This window comes from Neovison vison, chromosome 12 (assembly GCF_020171115.1).
Source record: "Neovison vison isolate M4711 chromosome 12, ASM_NN_V1, whole genome shotgun sequence".
Taxonomy (NCBI): domain Eukaryota; kingdom Metazoa; phylum Chordata; class Mammalia; order Carnivora; family Mustelidae; genus Neogale; species Neogale vison.
Window position 1 is genome coordinate 117,639,858 of NC_058102.1, and position 19,481 is coordinate 117,659,338.

At 35.2% G+C, this 19,481-nt stretch overlaps 1 protein-coding gene across 4 annotated transcripts in view; it reads left to right on the forward strand.

Moving 5' to 3' along the window:
* The window catches only part of ARHGAP12 (Rho GTPase activating protein 12), a 110,051-nt gene that overhangs the window by 45,085 nt on the left and 45,485 nt on the right, over window positions 1–19,481 (forward strand). For 3 of the 4 annotated variants that reach the window (XM_044228685.1, XM_044228682.1, XM_044228684.1), the window contains 3 exons: window positions 3,216–3,479; window positions 11,902–12,042; window positions 13,212–13,292. In XM_044228685.1, the coding sequence (XP_044084620.1) occupies window positions 3,216–3,479; window positions 11,902–12,042; window positions 13,212–13,292 (486 nt within the window). The remainder of the gene's footprint in view (window positions 1–3,215; window positions 3,480–11,901; window positions 12,043–13,211; window positions 13,293–19,481) is intronic. The other variant, XM_044228686.1, reaches the window with a different exon arrangement.

Below are 19,481 nucleotides of genomic sequence, written 5' to 3' on the forward strand. Positions count from 1 at the left end.
ACTTAACCATTCCTCTATTTCTGGATGTTTAGATGGTTTCTTTTTTTACTTAATTAAAAAAAATTAACATATCATGTATTATTGGTTTCAGAGGTATAGGTCTGTGATTCATCAGCTTTAATATAATACCCAGTGCTCATTACATCACATGCCCTTCTTAATGTCTGTCCCCTAGTTACCCCGCCCCTCCATCCCTCTCCCCTCCAGCAACCCTCATTTTGTTTCCTATGATTAAGAATTTCTTACGGTTTGTGTCCCTAGCAGGTTTCGTCTTGTTTTTTTTCTCTTCCCCGATGATCCTCTGTTTTGTTTTTCAAATTCCACATATCAGTGAGATCATATGTAACTGTCTTTCTCTGATTGACTTAATCCTCTAGTTCCATCTACATCATTGCAAATGGCAAGGTTTCATTTTTAATGGCTGCATAATATTCGTGTTTGTGTATCACATCTTCATTCATTCATGTGTTGGTGGGCATCTCGGCTCTCTCCATAGTTTGGCTATCGTGGACATTGCTGCTATAAACATTGGGGTGCTCATGCCCCTTCAAATCACTATATTTGCATCTTTGGGGTAAATACCCAGTAGTGCAATTGTTGGGTTGTTGGGTAGCTCTATTTTCAACTTTTTGAGGAACCTCCATACTGTTTTCCAAAGTGGCTGCACCAGCTTGCATTCTGCCAACAGTGTAGAAGGGTTCCCCTTTCTCTGCATCCTTGCCAACACCTGTTGTTTCCTGACGTGTTAATTTTAGCCATTCTGTCTGGTGTGAGGCAGTATCTCATTGTGGTTTTGACTTGTATTTCCGTGATGCGGTTGATGCTGAGCACTTTTTCATGTGTCTGTTGGCCATGGGCTCTTGGTTTTTTTGGGAGATTTTTGATGACTGCTTCAGTTTTCTTACTGGTTATGGGTTTGTTCAGGTTTTCTGTATCTTCCTGGTTCAGTTCTGGTAGTTTATATGTCTCTAGGAATGCATATATTTCTTCCAGGTTATTTAATTTGCTGGCATATAGTTGCTTATAATATATTCTTATAATTGTTTGTATTTCTTTGGTGTTGGTTGTAATCTTTCCTCTTTCATTAATGATTTTATTAAATTTGGGTCCTTTCTCTTTTCTTTTTGATAATCTGGTCAGGGGTTTATCAGTCTTATTAATTTCTTTCAAAGAATCAGCTCCTAGTTTCATTGATCTGTTCTACTGTTCTTTTGGTTTCTATTTCATTGATTTCTGCTCTGATCTTTATTTCTCTTTCCCTGCTGGGTTTAGGCTTTGTTTGCTTAGACAGACTTTCTTAATATTTCTACTTCTTTCCTGAATTACTTAATGCAGTGCTGGATTTGATTGCTAATGTTTTACTTCATATATTTTCATTTATATTTATAAGTGAGGTTGGTTTATAATTTTCTTTTATTTAATTCTTCTCCAGTTTTGTTTTAGAATTATGCTAGCCTCATAAACTGTGTTGAAGCATTTCAGTTTTTTAAATTAGAAAAACTGTTTGAACTGTTTAAATAATAGGAATTGGTTGTTTCTTAAAGATTTAATATAATTTTCCATAAACAGCTTTTAGAAAATGGCGTTTCTTGGTGTCTTTATTTCTCACAGTCTAATAAAGCATTAGGAACAAAGTAAGAACTTCTTTTAACACTTGTTGAATAAATATTCTCTAGATAAGGTTCTGGGAAATGATTTGCTATATAGAATTGTTTGTTATATTAAAAGACTTCATTGTAGTAAGAGAAGCATTGTTACCTTGGCTAATTCATCAGGATATGGAATTAGTCTGGAAGAGAAATACTACATGGAAATCTGTCTTCCTAGATAGATTTTCTTCATAGAAAGGTGCTCTTTGGTGGTAGTCTAATTTCAAAGCTAACATTTCAAGGAAAACAGTCTCATTTGTATCATTGAATACAGTAGTTGGGTAATTACCATGTGTAAAAAGACTGAATATAATTGTTTTACATACGTATTCATGTTTGGTGTTATTTTTAATGTGTTCACTTTTAAATCTTATTCTGTGATTTATATCCATTATAATTATTTTACAGACAAAATAATATTTTAGAAGTTAAAGTACTTTAATTTTATTAAGACTGATTCAGTGTATCCATCCGCATTTCCTTTTTTAAATTCTGTATTTTTAAGCATTCATAAAGCTCTTGGGTACATTATAGAAGTAATTAAATTTCTGAATATAACCCTAGGGTTTATATAGTAAAGCAGCCCAGGGTAAGCTATGTCCCCAGAGGACGTTTGTCATCATCTGGATACTTTTTAATAGACACAATGGAAATGCCACTAACATCTAGTGGTTAGAGATGCTAGTAAACATTATAAAACACACAAGATAGCCCCCTGCAGTAAAGAATTATCTGACCCAAAATGTTATTGGTGCGCAGGTTGAGAATGCAAAGTCTATGAAGAATATTCTGCTCTTGACTGACATCTAGTGAGACATATAAAAATAATAAGTAAAGCTGTAGATTGAGATTAAGCATTTAAATCAGTTACTGCTGATTCTTATTTTTCCACTGTTAGGAAATTCACAAATAAGGAATCTAGGAGGAGATTATATGATTTATTGGTATTGAGAAATTCTAGCTGAGAAAGAATGGAATGTAGTAAATTCTTAGTGGAAATATTTTATCTCCTTTATCTTTCACTTTTACATTCCTGATTTAATATTTGATAGTTTTCTATCAAAATCTTTCTTTTGATAGTTTTCTGAATAAATGTTGAATTACGCATGTGTAAGACTTTTCGTATTTTAAAAAAATTGCCTAAAATCATAGACTTTCAGAGACAAAGAAGACCTATGTGGTTTAATCTGATTCCCTCATTTATAGAGATGTAAAAATTCAATTTCAGGAAGGATGAGATGATCTAATCCAATGTTCTACAACTTGTTAGTGCCAGATGGTGAACTGGAACTCACAGTTCCTGACTTCTAGTGGACTATTCTTTCAGGCTGAGGGAAAGTTACTAAGTATATTTTGGATTGTGTTTGAAGCTTTTATGTTTTCTTCAACCAAATCATGAATTTTAATACTGTGAAATTGGTTTTTCTTTAGAGAGAATATATATATATATATATACCTGTATATGTGTTTTAAAATAAGCTTATATGTATTTTCTGTGTCTCATGTTTCATTTAATTTTTATTTGTAAATGTTAGTTTAAGCGTGAATATTTCACATTTTTCACAGGCAACAACACCTCCAAATCAAGGACGTCCGGATTCTCCTGTCTATGCTAATCTACAAGAACTGAAAATATCCCAGTCTGCTCTCCCTCCGCTTCCTGGGAGCCCAGCAATTCAGATTAATGGAGAATGGGAAACTCATAAAGATAGTTCAGGGCGTTGTTATTACTATAACAGAGGAACCCAGGAAAGAACCTGGAAACCACCTCGTTGGACTCGGGATACAAGCATAAGCAAGGGAGAGTTCCAGAGTCCAGGAGACCAAGAGGTATGAATAATTAAGGAATCAACCAGTGGCTTACCAAACTTTCTCTCTTTTCATTATTCAGGGCCAAGGAAATGAGAGGTTTGTTTCTTGGTATTGAAATGATAGAACACTTGAAATCTCTAAGCTATTAAATGTTCTTTCCCACTTTCATTATATTAATGCTAATTCTAATATCTAACTAATAGACAGTAGCTAACCTTATAATGTGTTTACTAGTTCCTGAATTAAGTAATTTAAAATTGCTTAGTACCAGTGGCTTTCCTCACATTATAGAAGATACTAATATAGTTACTGTTATTGCCAAATCAGGGACTTTTTTAGAAAAAGGAAAGAAAATATATGATGTGACTTAGCCACATAAGTAAAAACAAAGTTATGATCTAGTTAAAATAGACACTTTCTGTATTGGTTTGCTGTGACTACTGAGATGCTTTTCAGTGTTTCAGAGGTGCAAGATCACTTTTTATTTATATGTAAGGAAAATAAGTATAATGTAATTCCTTTGCTATAAATGGGCCATCTTGTAAAGTATGACTGTTCAGTCTAAAATCATTATTTTCTGTATCTAGTGTTCATACTACTACTCCCACCCTGCCCCGCCCCAGCCTTTGTTTCACCTTTATCTCTTAGAGGGTGGTGCAGTGAACTTGGCCAGCTATATTTTGAGAGCCAGTCATGTCAGAGATCTGGAGAGATTCCTTGGGACCATTTAGACATGCAGGAGAGGCTTGGGTAGAACTGACAGAATGGAATTAAATCCTGCTGTTTGGTAGAGGGAGGCCCCTATGCCTGCATAGGACACACTGCTCTTACAGAAAGCATGTGGAATAAAAACAACTCGTTAGGTAGGAGCTGGAAAAATCAGGTGGCGCATCCTGTATTTAGCAGAATCGAAAAGCTTTTTGTAGTTAATGACTCCTCTTGTCCTATTTTTCAGTTGGTTATTTATAGCTTTGATTTGATGATAACTTGTACTTTTAGTGTTCAAGATTGAGATCAAGAGTAGTGAGAGAAATTTGTTCTTATGTTACTATAATAAGAAAAATGTTGAGAAAGTTATTTGAATTGTAGATTTAGAAAGATATCAAATTACATTGTCTTGTATGTGAATAATAAAGTAAAATCTAATAATTTGGAAGAATTAGGGAGAGCTCAATTATAGAATAAGGAGATTTAAAGTACACACAGCAACTTTAAGCATGCTTTTTAGCTTTCCATATTAATAAATAGATGAGAGTGATTTGTATATCAGAATCTCTGCTTACTTGGCCTCTGCTCAAACTATTTAAAAATAGTTAATTACTAAGTGGCTAGAGCACATTTTCTAATAATTTCTTGAGAAAGGTTGCATATAGGAGGTGGTACTGAGACTTTGTATGTGAAAAATGTTTATATTCTGCACTTACATTTAACTGAGTATAGAGTTCTAGGTTGGAAATATTTTTTTCTCACAGTTGGAGGGCATTTTGAACTTCAGTGTATGGTGATACGGATCAGCTGCTTGCCAGGTGTCTCCAGTATAAAGACCATTAGGTCCTTCTTTTAGACTACTCAGTCTTCACTCTTCACAGAAGTCTTAAAATCTGCCAGGAAAGTCAGGGCTGCAGCCTCTTGGTAGTCAGTATTAGTTTTGCTTATAGTCCCTCAGTCTCCTCATTTCTGTTTGGTACCTTGTGTCCCAGTTGTGCCTCTTGTCTTCCAAATCAGAATCTTACTGTTTTTCTCTTGTAAGAGGTAGTTAATTCCTGTACTTCAGCTAGGAAAAGGGAAGGGTGCACACCTAGCAAGCAGGCCAGAAGGAAAGGGGTTCTGGCAATTTTAGTCCTCATTGCAGTACCCCTGCCTTCACCCCTAGTTCCAGGAGGACCTAATACTGTCACTTCCTGAGCCATTTGAAGATTCTGCTCTGTAAAGCGGTTGGATTTCACTTCCCTCTCCAACTCCACAGCCTCCCTTCACCATTTTAGAATCTGCTTTCTTTGTAGATGAGTTAGTCTTTTGTTCATTTGCTTCTCAGCTTCCAGAGTTTTGTGATTGCTCACATCTTGTGTTCTCCCTATTCTTGGTAGTATAAGTCTTTTAAAACATATTTCAGTACTTTTAGTGGGGTTTGAGAAGGGGAATAAGTGCTAACTCTTCCATCTAATTCAGAGCTTATTTTAGTGGTTATCCTAGAGCAATGGATCTCAACTGGGTACAGTTTTGCCTCCTGGGTGACATTAGACAATGGGGACATTTTTTTGTTAAACTCAAGGAGGGCTACTGGCATCTCGTGGGTAGAAGCCAGAGATGCTGTTAAACATCCTGTGATACACAAGATAGCTCCCACAACAAAGACTCATCTGGCCCTAAATGTCAGTAGTGCTGCTGTTGCAAACCCTGCCTTAGAAATGTTAACGTGCATACTCCCCAGAGCCTAGTCAGCATCCTCTCGCTCTTTAGAGCCAAGTGAGAACTGTATGTGCCATTTGCTATTGTTGTCTTTTATTTCGGTTTTTAGCCCGCGTATTGTTGTACATGGTGATTCTTAAATTCATCCTCCTATTTGGCACTTTTTTCCCCCTCACACTCCTTTATGCAAATCAGATTATTTTGGATAACTAAAACTACTGTCTTAAGCACATACATTTAAAATTTTTTTTTTTTTTTTACATTTAAAATTTTTTTAGTGAGGATTTGTTAGTGATAGAATCTTAGTTTAAAATTTAGTGATGATGTTAGTGATAGAATCTTAGTTTTTGTCTAGAAATTTTTCCTCATTTTTGAAGAATATCTTTACTTGATACACAGTTCTTTTTTAATGGATTTTTAAAAACTTATTTATCTGACAGAGCACAAACAGGGAGAGGGAGAAACAGATTCCCTGATGAGCAAGGAGCCCAACCCAGGACCCTGGGATCATGACCTGAGCTGAAGGGAGTCAGTCAACCAGCTAAGCCACCTAGGCACCCCTTGATAGACAGTTATAAGTTGACTGCTTACTTGTTTGTTTCTTCCTGGTTCACTGAAGATTTTATTCTCCTGTTTTCAGGCTTCCATTGTTGATGTTGGAAATTCATCTGTCAGTTTGATTTTTCATTCCTTGAAGAACAGCTTGTCCCTTCTGGCTGGCAGCTTTTAAGATCTCGTATCTGTAATTTTTCTATAATATGATTAGGTGAAGGTATCTTATTTCCTGCCCAGGGTTTTGTTGGTTCTTTTTTTTTTTCCTTTTCTATTCTTTTTTTTTTTTTTTTTAAGATTTTATTTATTTGAGAGAGAGAGAGAGAGAGCGAGCACAAGCAGGGGGAGGGGCCAAAGGACAGGGAGAAGCAGGCTCCCCACTGAGCAAGGAGCCCAGCCAAGGGCTACCCCCACCAAACCCATCATGATATGAGCTGAAGGCAGACTCTTAAGCGGTTGAGCCACCAGGTGCCCCTTTTGTTGGGATTCTTGAACTTGAGGGGTCCTATCTTTGATTAGTTCTAGAAAATTCCTACTTGTCTATATATAGCCTCTGTCCCACTTTCTGTTTCCTCTCATTCTGGAACTTTGATTAGATGAATATTTAATCTGCTTGCATTGGTCATGTCTTTTGATTTCCCTTTACTTGTGAATTTTATCTCTGTTTCTCTTTGTGCTTCATTCTCAATGATTTTTGATGTAGTTCTTGTTCATTATTTTTCATCTTTATTATTAAACCAGTCCTTAAATTTTATTTTATTTATTTTATTTTTTTTAAGATTCTATTTATTTATTTGACACACACACAGAGAAATCACAAGTAGGGAGAGAGGCAGGCAGAGAGAGAGGGAGAAGCAGGCTCCCTGCTGAGCAGAGAGCCCGATGCTGGACTCCATCCCAGGACCCTGAGATCATGACTTTAGCCGAAGGCAGAGGCTTAACCCACTGAGCCACCCAGGCACCCCAGTCCTTAAATTTTAAAAACATCTTAGTTTTTATTTATTTGGGAGAGCGTCTCATCTTATTACTTTGAAAAGTTTTAAACCTAAAAAACAGTATAGTGAACATCCACATACTAGGTAGCCCTTCATGTAGATTTATCTGTTTGAACATTTTGCCACATTTGCTTCTTTTCTTCCTCCTTCTACCTCCTAGTAATTTCTTTTCTAAACCATTCGGATTAAGACAACATAATATTTTGTTTTCTAAGTATAAGGATGTTTTCCAGCAAAACTGTTGTCAGTTTTTGGTGAAAAATTATGGTGCCCAAGAAGTTTAATATTGATATGTTATTTAATACACAGTTAATATTCAGTGTTTCTCACTTGTCAAGTAATGTTCCTTATAGTTTTTTTTCCTGCACTGAAAGACCCAGTGAAGGATAATGTATTTCATATCTTTCTTTAGTCTTATTTTATATTTAATTTAATTTAATTTATTTTTAAAGATTTTATTTATTAGCAAGAGAGCCCATGAGTGGCGGAGAGGGTGAGCTGTTTTGGGCAGAGGGAGAGAAGCAGACTCCGTGCTGAGTAGGAAGCCCGATGTGGGACTCAGTCACAGGACCCTGAGATCGTGACCTGAGCCACTTGGGCATATATATATATATATATATATATATATATTTATATTTATATTTATATTTATATTTTATATATAGATATAAAAATATATATATAAATTCTAGTATATAAGGTCTTAAGAGTTGAATTATTCTGCTTTTCTGATGACTCTTTTTTTTTTTTTAATTTTTTTAAAGATTTTATTTATTTATTTGTGAGAGAGAGAGGGAGAGAGAGCGAGCACAGGCAGACAGAGAGGCAGGCAGAGGCAGAGGGAGAAGCAGGCTCCCTGCCAAGCAAGGAGCCCGATGTGGGACTCGATCCCAGGACGCTGGGATCATGACCTGAGCTGAAGGCAGCTGCTTAACCAACTGAGCCACCCAGGCATCCCTTCTAATGACTCTTAATCAAGGTGTTTTGTTTCACACCGTGTCCACATATGTTTTATTTATTTATTTTTAAAGGTTTTATTTATTTGTCAGAGAGGGGGAGAGTGAGAGCACACAAGCAGGGGGAACAGCAGGCAGAGGGAAGAGCATGTTTCCTGCTGACAGGGAGCCCAATATGGAACTTGATCCCAAGACTGTGGGAACATGACCTGAGCTGAAGGCATACACTTAACTGACTGAGCTGCCCAGGTATCCCTGTATGTGTGTTTTTTTTTTTTTTTTTAAATAAATAAATATTTTTTATTTTATTTATTTTATTTTATTTTTTTAAAGATTTTATTTATTTATTTGACAGAGAGATTACAAGTAGGCAGAGAGGCCTCAGGACCCTGAGATCATGACCTGATCCGAAGGCAGCGGCTTAACCCACTGAGCCACCCAGGCGCCCCCTGTATGTGTGTTTTAATATGTGACTATATATAGTGCTTAGAAATTTTTATATATAGGAAGTCTTTAATGCTGGGGTTGAAAGCTTGTTCTGTCGGAGAGGATTTGCTTTTGTTTCTGCCAGGAAGCTAGTATCCTGTAAACATTTGAAACTGAATTTTCAGCTTTAGTTTTTTAGGCCATCTAAGTAGTAGTAATTTAGATTGCGTGAAGCCTGGTTTGTGTTTGGGGTTTCTCCCAATTTCCTCCACTTATCTGGGAAGATTCCTGTTATTTCCATTGTGTGGAATAAAAGGACAAGACTTATTTCTGCCTCACTGGTAATCTGAGGGTGTACTACTTTGGGGTGTCAGTTCTTTATCAGGGGGAAATCCGGTTATACTCCGTACTTTTGGTAGTCTCAACTCCTGTTCCCCACTACTTGATGCCTTGAAAACTAACGTTCTGGTGTGAGGTTTGACACATGCCTTCAAAGAGAAAGCTGGTCATTACATTCTACTTAGTTTTTGACCTCTGAGTATTTCTTAGCCTTTTGCTTCTTGAAGATTCGTAAAAAAATTATGTAATATTTTATTGTTTTAATCCAGGTGGTCATTTCAGTACCTACGTGTCATTGTCCTGTAAATGGAGCGCCTCTGTAGCACACTTTATAAGGCTATATTTGCTGCAAAATATATACCCCAACATTACTGAGCCAAGTACCCTGCTGAATGGAGTTATGAGTATAGCACAGAAAGCATTTAGAGAATGCTTACCAAAAATAATCTTAATTTTATTTAATTACCACTAATTTCTAGTAGTAAATATCAAGATTTTAGAGGTACCTCTGCCTTTAAAAAAAAAAAAGTTTGATTTATTTATTTGTCAGAGAGAGAGAGAGAGCGCGTGCGCGCACGAGCGAGCTTAGGCAGGCAGAGGTAGAGGAAGAAGCAGGCATCCAAAAGAATGAGGAGCCTGATGTGGGATCCTAGGACTGTGGGGTCATGACCCAAGTTAAAGGCAGATGCCAAATGACTGAGCCATCCAAGCATCCCAGTACCTCTGGTTCTATAAAATAATAAAACATGTTGAGATACATGTTTCTCTTCATGCAAAAAAGGAACATCTTGGGGTGCCTGGGTGGCTCAGTGGGTAAAGCCACTGCCTTCAGCTCAGGTCATGATCTCAGGTCCTGGGATCGAGCCCCGTGTTGGGCTCTCTGCTCAGCGGGGAGCCTGCTTCCCTTTCTCTCTCTGCCTACTTGTGAAATCTCTCTCTCTCTCTGCCAAATAAATAAATGGAGTCTTAAAAAGAAAAAAAAGGAACATCTTACTGCACAAAAATTGGAAAATTATGGGAGCATTTCATTAGCTAGAAAGTCATGTTTATGAAAATATTGATTTAGTGACTTTGTTTCCTAAATTAGTTTTACTGTTATAAGGCATAATTGACATACAGCATTGTTAGTTTCAGGTATACAATGTAATGATTCTATATTTATGTATATTGTGAAATGATCACCACATTAAGTCTAGTAAAGAATTTTTTTGTCACGTGAGAAGTTTTAAGATCCACTCTTTCAGCAACTTTCACATATGTAATACAGTATTATTGTGTTTTCCATGCAGTACTTTATATCTATATCCCCATGACTTATTTATTTTATAACTGGAAATTTGTGCTTTTTAGCCCCTTTCCCAATTGGTGAACCTGCCTTCTCCCTCACCTCTGGCAACTACCAGTCTGTTCTCTGTATCTGTTAGCTTGTTCTGTTTTGTTTTGAAGATTCCACATAAGTGGGATCATATGGTATTTGTTTTTCTCTGACGTATTTGACTTAGCATAATGGCCGTAATGTCCATCTGTGTTGTTGCAAATGGTAAAATTTTGTTCTTTTTTATGGCTGAATAATATTCCATTGTATAGATTTCTTTTCTCTGTTTCTAGAAGATTTTATTGTACTGTACTTAAGTGGTCTCAATTTAAAAACAAGTCTTGATTTTTAAAATAGGTTTTCCATTTTTAACATTACTCTTAAAAAATGTATATAGGTCACTTTATGCAGGGTTTCTGTAAAGTTGTCTATGTCAGTTTTGTGAACATGTTACTATTAGTATGTTAATTTTTTCTACAACATTGAGAATCTACACAGTTAAGTGTTTTAGACCAAATTATGATGATAGAAGATATAGTTTGAGTCAGATTTAATTGCAGGAAGTATTTTACCTAGAAGTGATCCTGGAGGGGTCATTTACAAGAACTCTAATCTCATAAATATTTGTGAATGAATGAAGTTTAAGTGCAGTAAGCAAATTGCTACTTACTCACATTATGGTGCCTATTGTTTGAAAAAGCAGAAATTAACTTTTGTCAATCTTATTTGCTTCTCTTGTATGTCTGGATTTCATCATGCTTTTAAAAGTAAAGCATACCTAAGTTATTTTCATACTGAATTTTTCACCTATCGTTTGAATTTTTTCAATATTATTTTCCTGTTTTGAAGTTTAGTTTCCAACTATCTTTAATAAACATGTTATTGAGGAAATAAATTAGCCAAATAAAAGCAATAAATGAGAACATAAAATACAGTATTACAAGACTAGTGACCCCCCCCCAGTTCCACACATTAAAAAAAGAATAATTCTATTTATTGAGCACTATTGTTTGCCAGGCATGAGAATTTTCAAGAAACTCAGTCTGAGGAAGTACCGTCATCCTGTATTTTGCTTACATATGGATGTATATATCCATACATACTCCTGTCAGTTTTAAATCTGATTTCAGTTCAAAAGCAGGATTAAATAATAGAAGGTAGCATTTTATCTCTCATTCTGAAAACATTGTTTTCAATTTTATTACGGTGAATTTTTCCGGGGTTACGTCATTGTGATAAAATAACTATTATAAATTTCCCCTAACCATGTAACATTGTACCGTTTAAAAGACTAACAATTTGTGAATTAAATTTTCAGATATAGTCAAGATATCTTAGTGTGCTTATAGCTATTACAGTTTATTGTTTAGATTTGCAATGGCTGCATATGTGTATGTATATATATATATTCAAAGAAGAAAAATCCTTATGTTTCTGACTATTTATAGCTTCTTTCATCAGAAGAAAACTACCACAGCATTTGTTACAGCCAGTCAGATAGTCAGTGTGGTTCTCCTCCAAGGGGTTGGTCAGAAGAGTTGGATGAACGTGGGCATACCTTATATACCAGTGACTATACTAATGAAAAGGTACATTTTTTTTTCTCATCTAGTTTTTTGGGGCAGAATCCTTACATAAAATAGTCGTGTTCTGAAGTTTTAGTAGTATTTAAAAAACACATGAAAATATTCTTTATTGTAATTCTGAAATCATGCCAGCTGACAACATGAAAACTCATTATATAACTACTGATTCATGGTTTTAAAGTGCTTATAATTACAGTGATTTTTGTGGTGTCAAAACCATCTAAGACAGCTTTTTAAGAGTAGACCTGTTGAGTGTCATTCTGTTAAGACTTCGTCAGTAAACATACTACTTTATATTTTTTCAAGGAATGAATGGTTTTTAAGGACTAGTTTTCTCAGCATGTGTCACTATGATATACCACCTCACTTTCTATACTCCTTTTTCTTTTATAATCTTTTTGTTTTATGTAAAACAAAAACCATGAATCTAGTACCTTATGATTAATTAGTTTGGGAATGCATATTGAAATTTTATATATTAACATCTGGTATCATCAGAGTAGATAACTGATTGGTTGTGCTTGCTTTAATTACTTCGCACTCGAACATGACACATTAGTTTTCATGTATTTCACAATTAAGATCATATGTTAAATTAGCAGTACTTAGTCTTTTGCCCCTCACAGTCCCTATGTTATGTCATATGAAGTTTTATTAGTGTTACTTAAATGATATTGAATGAGGAATGTGTAGGCTACAGGAGGTAATTCCTAGGGGTTTGCATGAAGTTTGACTTACATTGTTTAGTAGTTTTATATTTGAAGATTTAAAAAATATTCTCTCTTGTTTTTTTCCCAACCCTGTTTTCAAGTGAGTGTGACCCTGTGTCTAGTATATATGTGTATCTCTGTGTCTTTATTTTATATTTTCTTGTGTTAAGTGGTGCTTCACATTGGAACTAGATTGATACTGAAAGAGAGAGGAAATAAATTCACATTTAATATTGAGTTTATTTACTTTTACCAAACTTAAAATTCAAATCTATTAGTATAAGCCTGTAAATTTTTTTTGCGGTGTTCTTGAGGATGCAGAATAAAGTTCATAAGAAAAAGATCTAATATCTCCAGTTGCATAAGCTTAAACTCACTTTTACTTAAATTAAAAAAATAAAACTTTTTTTGTTTTTTGTGTTTTTTTGTTGTTGTTGTTTTACACCTGTTTTGTTTTTATAGTGGCTCAAGCATGTTGATGATCAAGGTAGACAGTATTACTACAGTGCAGATGGATCTCGTTCAGAATGGGAATTGCCAAAGGTAATAAACCTTAACATTGAATTTATATTTTAAAATAGTAGATATAATAATATCTGAAAATGGTCTCAGCAGATTTACTTTAAAATTTTTATTCAACTTTTAAAAAGCAGAACTTTTTTTTTTGGAATTCATTGAGAATCCTTTGGCTAAAATATTCTAAGCTGTGTATGATCTTTGCTATATAATACTGATAATTTCTAATCAAAAGTTCTTTTGGTTGAAATTGGTTTTTCCATCATTCTTGGAAATAAGAATTTCCTTCAGTGCCAATAAGGTCATCTTATATCTAGTCATCTTGCATATATTGAATTTTTGAGGTTGGTCTTAACATTTAATCTTTTTTTTTTTAAGAGAAAAAAGTGACTATTCCAGTTTATTCTCGTATGTGAATATGGGTTGTAATTGTGTCCATCATTAGCAGCATGTGCTGATAAAATCTTCTAGGATCTCACTGGGTCTTTTTCCAGATGAGTACATCAGGGCTCAGTTGATCCTAAGGCAGTGGGCTTCAGAGTGGTCATGTGCTTGTCACACTATTAGTATTGAGATAATTTTAAATGATATCTGAGCAAAAGTTTAAATTTTAATTGGTAGTTAATTTTGATGTTTTAGAAAACGACAGTGTTAGCAGATATATCTGTAGTGTTAGATAGACTTTAATTTTTAAAGAAATTTGTCTTTTTGCCAAAGAAAACCAATTTAAAGAAAAGTGCTGTTATTATAAAGATACATGGATATAGAAAAAAATCACTAGATGTTAATAACTTGAAGGTTGGAAAACACTGTTTAGTAAAGTAGTAATAATTGTGGTTTCTTCTTTTGTGAATGTTATCTGACCTCTATTTTATGAAGTTATAAGGTTTGATACTAGTGTAATAAGCTATACAGTGAGCACTTGATTACTAAGAACACCTGTGTGACCTGTCTTGCGTTAGTAGCATAAGAACTCCATTATAAATCTGACAGCTTTTAAAATGCCAAGATATCAAGGAACGATGTAGGGCTATAATGCAAACTTGACTCAGGGTTCGGGGGTGAGGGGTGAGAATAAAGGAAATAATAATTCTTTTAGTTAATTTAGCTATCAGGTACAGCCCCAGAATTTTCTTGTGTTAAAAAAGCCTTGTTAGGGGGCACCTGGGTGGCTCAGTGGGTTAAAGCCTCTGCTTTCGGCTCAGGTCATGATCCCAGGGTCCTGGGATAGAGCCCTGCATCGGGCTCTCTGCTTGGCAGGGAGCCTGCTTCCCTTCCTCTCTCTGCCTGCCTCTCTTTCTGCTTGTGATCTCTGTCTGTCAAATAAATAAATAAATAGTCTTTTTAAAAAAACAAAAACAAACCCTTGTCAGATCTTCAAATAAGCATTTGTATTTACGTATTTTACATGTATTTTAGCATGTATTTTACACAAGTAAAATACAGCTCAGCAGAAGAAACTATTTTTAACCATTTTTTAATACTTTCAAAATGAGAAGTTGTATTAAAATTTACATATAGACAATAGGATTGTTTTTTGAAAATAATGCTGTTTGCAACATAACATTAATGCTAATGATGATAACTTCTATATTTTAATTTCAAAACTCAACATACAAAGAATTATGAAGATATTATCACATTGTGGGCTTTCTTTTTTTAAGGCTTAAATTTTTTTAGAACAGTTACAGGTTTACAATAAAAGTGAGAGGAAGGTATAGAGATTTCTCATATATCCCTGTTCCTACACATGTGCAACCTCCCTCATTATCAACATCACTCCCCAGGGTAGTATATTCTTTACTAAGGATGAACCTGCATTGACAAATCATAATCACCTGAAGTCCATAGTCTACCTTAGGGTTCATTCTTGGTGTTGTATATTCTGTGGATTTGGACAAAAGTATACTGACATGTCTTTCCTTATAATATCATACGAAGTATTTTCAATGCCCTAAAAATCCTCTGTTCACTACCTCCCTTAGCTCCTGGCAACTACTGATCTTTCTATTGTCTTCATGGTTATGTCACATTCTGGGTTTTTTTTTTTTTTTGAGATTTATATTTATTTGATAGAGAGCACAAGCAGGGCGAGTGGCAGGCAGAGGGAAAGGGCTCCCACTGAGCAGAGGGCCTGATGTGGGGCTTGATCCCAGGACCTTGGAACCATGACCTGAGCTGAAGGCAGATGCTTTTTTTTTTTTTTTTTAAAGATTTTATTTATTTATTTGACAGAGAGAAATCACAAGTAGATGGAGAGGCAGGCAGAGAGAGAGAGGGGAAGCAGGCTCCCTGCTGAGCAGAGAGCCCGATGCGGGACTCGATCCCAGGACCCTGAGATCATGACCTGAGCCGAAGGCAGCGGCTTAACCCACTGAGCCACCCAGGCGCCCCTGAAGGCAGATGCTTAACTGAGCCACCAAGGTGCCCTGTCACATGGTTTTTATTTAAAATTAACCATAGATAATATCTATCTAAATATACATATATTGAAATATATATATTTCTAAAAATATATGTCTAAAATAATACTGAGAATGAGTAAAGATCCAAATAAAAATATATTTAAAATGCCATAAATTGCTCCTCACATATTTCAGGGATAGAAGTTTTCTGTTATCACTCTTTAAAATTATGAAATATAGTTCAGTAAAACATTCATGGGTTTTTTTCCATTTTCGTCATTAATTAGTACTTTTGGAATCTGATTCTTCAGATAAAACCATATTTACCTTTTAAACTTTGAAGTTGTACCAACCCCTTGGAATTCTGTAGTATTTTATAAACCAGAGAATAGCAGTTGAATGATACTGTAGTAACATTTAGGGTTTTTTTGGTTATGAGGTGTTTGTTTAGCTTTGTTTCATTGTGGTTTTTTTGGGAGGGGGTTGATTGTTTTACAAAGAATTAGATATGAAATGGCCTAAATTTCCCTAATTTAATTGTCTTTTAATAAAGTGTTTTAGTGGGAAGTAATATTCCAAGTTTAATATGATTATTACCAACTTTTAGGAGAAAAGATACATGTAATAAGATTAATAATATTTTTATTTGTAAATATACTGGGAAGAAATAGAATACATCGGCTCTTATTTTTCAAAACCAGTACCATTTACAAATAAAATCCTATTTAGTGATTAAATTGGAAAGAAAAATCTTATGGGTAGTGGGAGCCAAAATACGTAATACCTATGTGCTGGGAAAGGAGTATGTTTTTGGTATATAACTGTTCAATATTGAAAACCGTGTGACATTGACGGAGCTATTGGGCTTATAAAATACGAAATCTGATTTCGACTTAAAGATACCAAAGGAGGGACTTCTGGATGGCTCAGTCGGTTAAGCCACTGCCTTCGGCTCAGGTCATGATCCTGGGGTCCAAGGATTGACTCCCGCATCAGGCTCCTTGCTCGGCAGGGAGCCTGCTTCTCTTTCTGCCTCTGCCTGCCACTCTGCCTGCTTGTGTGCTCTCTTTCTCTGACAAATAAATAACATCTTAAAAAAAAAAAAAAAGATACCAAAAGATATATCTGCTGAAGGCTTAAGTCACTGAAAATGATTTAGACTATAGAAAAATATTTTATTAATATAATAATTACATAATTTAAACATATTATATTTTTCTAACAGTTGACAAATTCCAGTTGTAGCTCCTGTCAGTTCCTCACCATTTGAGTTATAGAGGACTCTTTTGTTGTATTGTATCTTCCTTCATAGTAGTTTCTGATTGCCTGGAGTAATGGAATCAAACATAAGACTTCTTTTGAGTCATTTGTCCCAGGTCGGGGTCCACTGAAAGAAGAGGCTTCCCAGATGACCCAATACAAGGAGTAATTTGAAATCTATACTTAACTCATAGCTTAATATTCTATTTGTTTTTGTATTAACTCCTATACTTTCCCTGGTCAGAAAACTTAGAGGTTCAACATTAAAATACCTACTTGTGGAGATGTCCTGGGTGAAAGAAAGAAGAAAGGGAAGGGACTGAGTCATATCAAAACCTTTCAGGGTAGTTCCACGACAGTGGAAATCGGTGTTGATTGTGATCATTGTTGAGCCATTTAGTGATATTATCTCATTTTCTGCCACGATTTGCCACTTAGGATAAAAGCAGAATGGGTAGTGTTTTGAATTTCTAATTAAAATGAATGTGAGGAGAAGGTTGGATTTGGGTATAGTGGGAATGAGGAAATAAGGCAAAATGTTTTAGAACCTCTACATAGTAAGTCCAAAATAAGTCTCTCAGAGGGTTTTTGTAATTCCCAGTGCAGATATTAGAAACTTAGCGATTGTTTTTTGAGTACATCTTTGGTGGTCAGCATTGTATAGATATTATCATGAATGCAGATGCACAGGGCTTGGTCTTGATCCTCAAGGAGTTTGCTATAAATCTGGAAAGCAGAAGCATGTACATATATAACAGCTAAGTGAGACAAAATATGTACACATATACATTTATGCATACCTGGCTATAGATTGGGTATAGGTGAAGGGAACCATAACACTAGACTAGAGGAAGCACTGGGGTGGGGGGAGGGGAGGCGATAAGGATGAATGAAAAGAGAACAAAACAAAATGAGTCTGGTATTCAAAATTCCACGTAAAACATATGAAGAAACCAATGCTAATATAAACACGAAAAAAATCTAAGAATCAGAACATTGTACTCCAGTTGAAATTAATTTTGTTAATAACTTAATACAGACTAAATAATGTTGTAGATGTCTGGAGTTAAATGAAGGCTTTCATTTAGAAAGAACAAGAAGGTCAACCTTTTTTGGTCCCCTCCCTCTTTGGGAGCTTTGTGCTATCACTCAGTAAACTTTGCTGTGCACCCAAAAAAATAAAATGAAAAATAAAAAGTACAAGAAATTATGAAAAGTAAAAATGAGTGATATCTGAATAGGTGAATATGATAAAAAATAGAAATATTTCAGATGAAAAAGCTAGTCATTGGAATTAACAAGTATAGCCAGTAGTGTAAACTATAGACAGAAGGGCAGAAAGATAACTAATACTAAAGCATAGTTAAAAGACATAGAAGATGGGTGGGAAATTTCCTGTATTCATAAACAAGGAGTTCCAGAAGAGAAGAATGGAGGAAAGATGGGGAAATAATATCTAATTTCTAATAATTTCTAGGAGTTTTCTAAAATCAAAGGAAGGCATGCGTGTATAACTGGAAAATATGCCTTAAATACTGACCAGGATAGGCGCCTGGGTGGCTCAGTGGGTTAAAGCCTCTGCCTTTGGCTCAGGTCATGATCCCAGGGTTCTGGGATTGAGTCCCGAGTCGGGCTCTTTGCTCAGTGGGGAGCCTGCTTCCTCTTCTCTCTCTCTCTCTCTCTCTGCCTGCCTCTCTGCCTACTTGTGATCTCTATCAAATAAATAAATAACAAAAAAAATTTAAATACTGACCAGGATAAATTAAAGTAAATTTATATGTTGACAGATTTTCCTGGATGTGCAGAACTTCAATATAGGGAGACAATTATAACAGCTATCAAAGGGTAAAACACCAGATTTCCTGCAGTGGTAGATTGCATCATTGGGTCCATTCTTTAGCCATTCCAGTATAAGTGCTCTTTGATGTTTACCTTTGTAGAGGCCTTCTACTGTGTGTGGGGGTATATTCTGCTGTTACCTGAGTTCAGTCATAATGACTTGCTTTCCCTCATGATTTGTTAGTAAATGTATCACAAAGTATAGTATTGAAATGGGCATGTGCAGCAAAAAATATAATTAAACATTAAAAATTTAATTAAAAATGTAAAAATGATCAGAGCCTCAGAGATCTTTGGGAAAATACAGAAGATCTAACATTTCATTGGAGTTCTTAGAAGAAGAGAAGAAAGAGTGTGAGGTTGAAAAATATTTGCAGAAAACAATGTTTGAAAACATCCCAAATTTGGTAAAAGACCAACAGAAATCAAGAAGTTGAGCAACACCTAAAAAACAGGATAGACCTAAAGAAATCCACATCTTGACACATAGTAGTCAGATTTCTGAGAAGTAGAGACTTCCCCTTTCGTTCCCCCCTAAATAATCTTGAAAGCAGCTATCTTGAAAGTACCTATAGGGTGATAATGATTTGAATGGCAGTGGATGTCTTACCGGAAACCATGAAGCCAGAAGGAAGTGGTATAACATTTTTCAAATGCTGAAAGAAAAAACTCTAAACCTATAATTTTACATCCAACAAAAATGTCCTTCAGG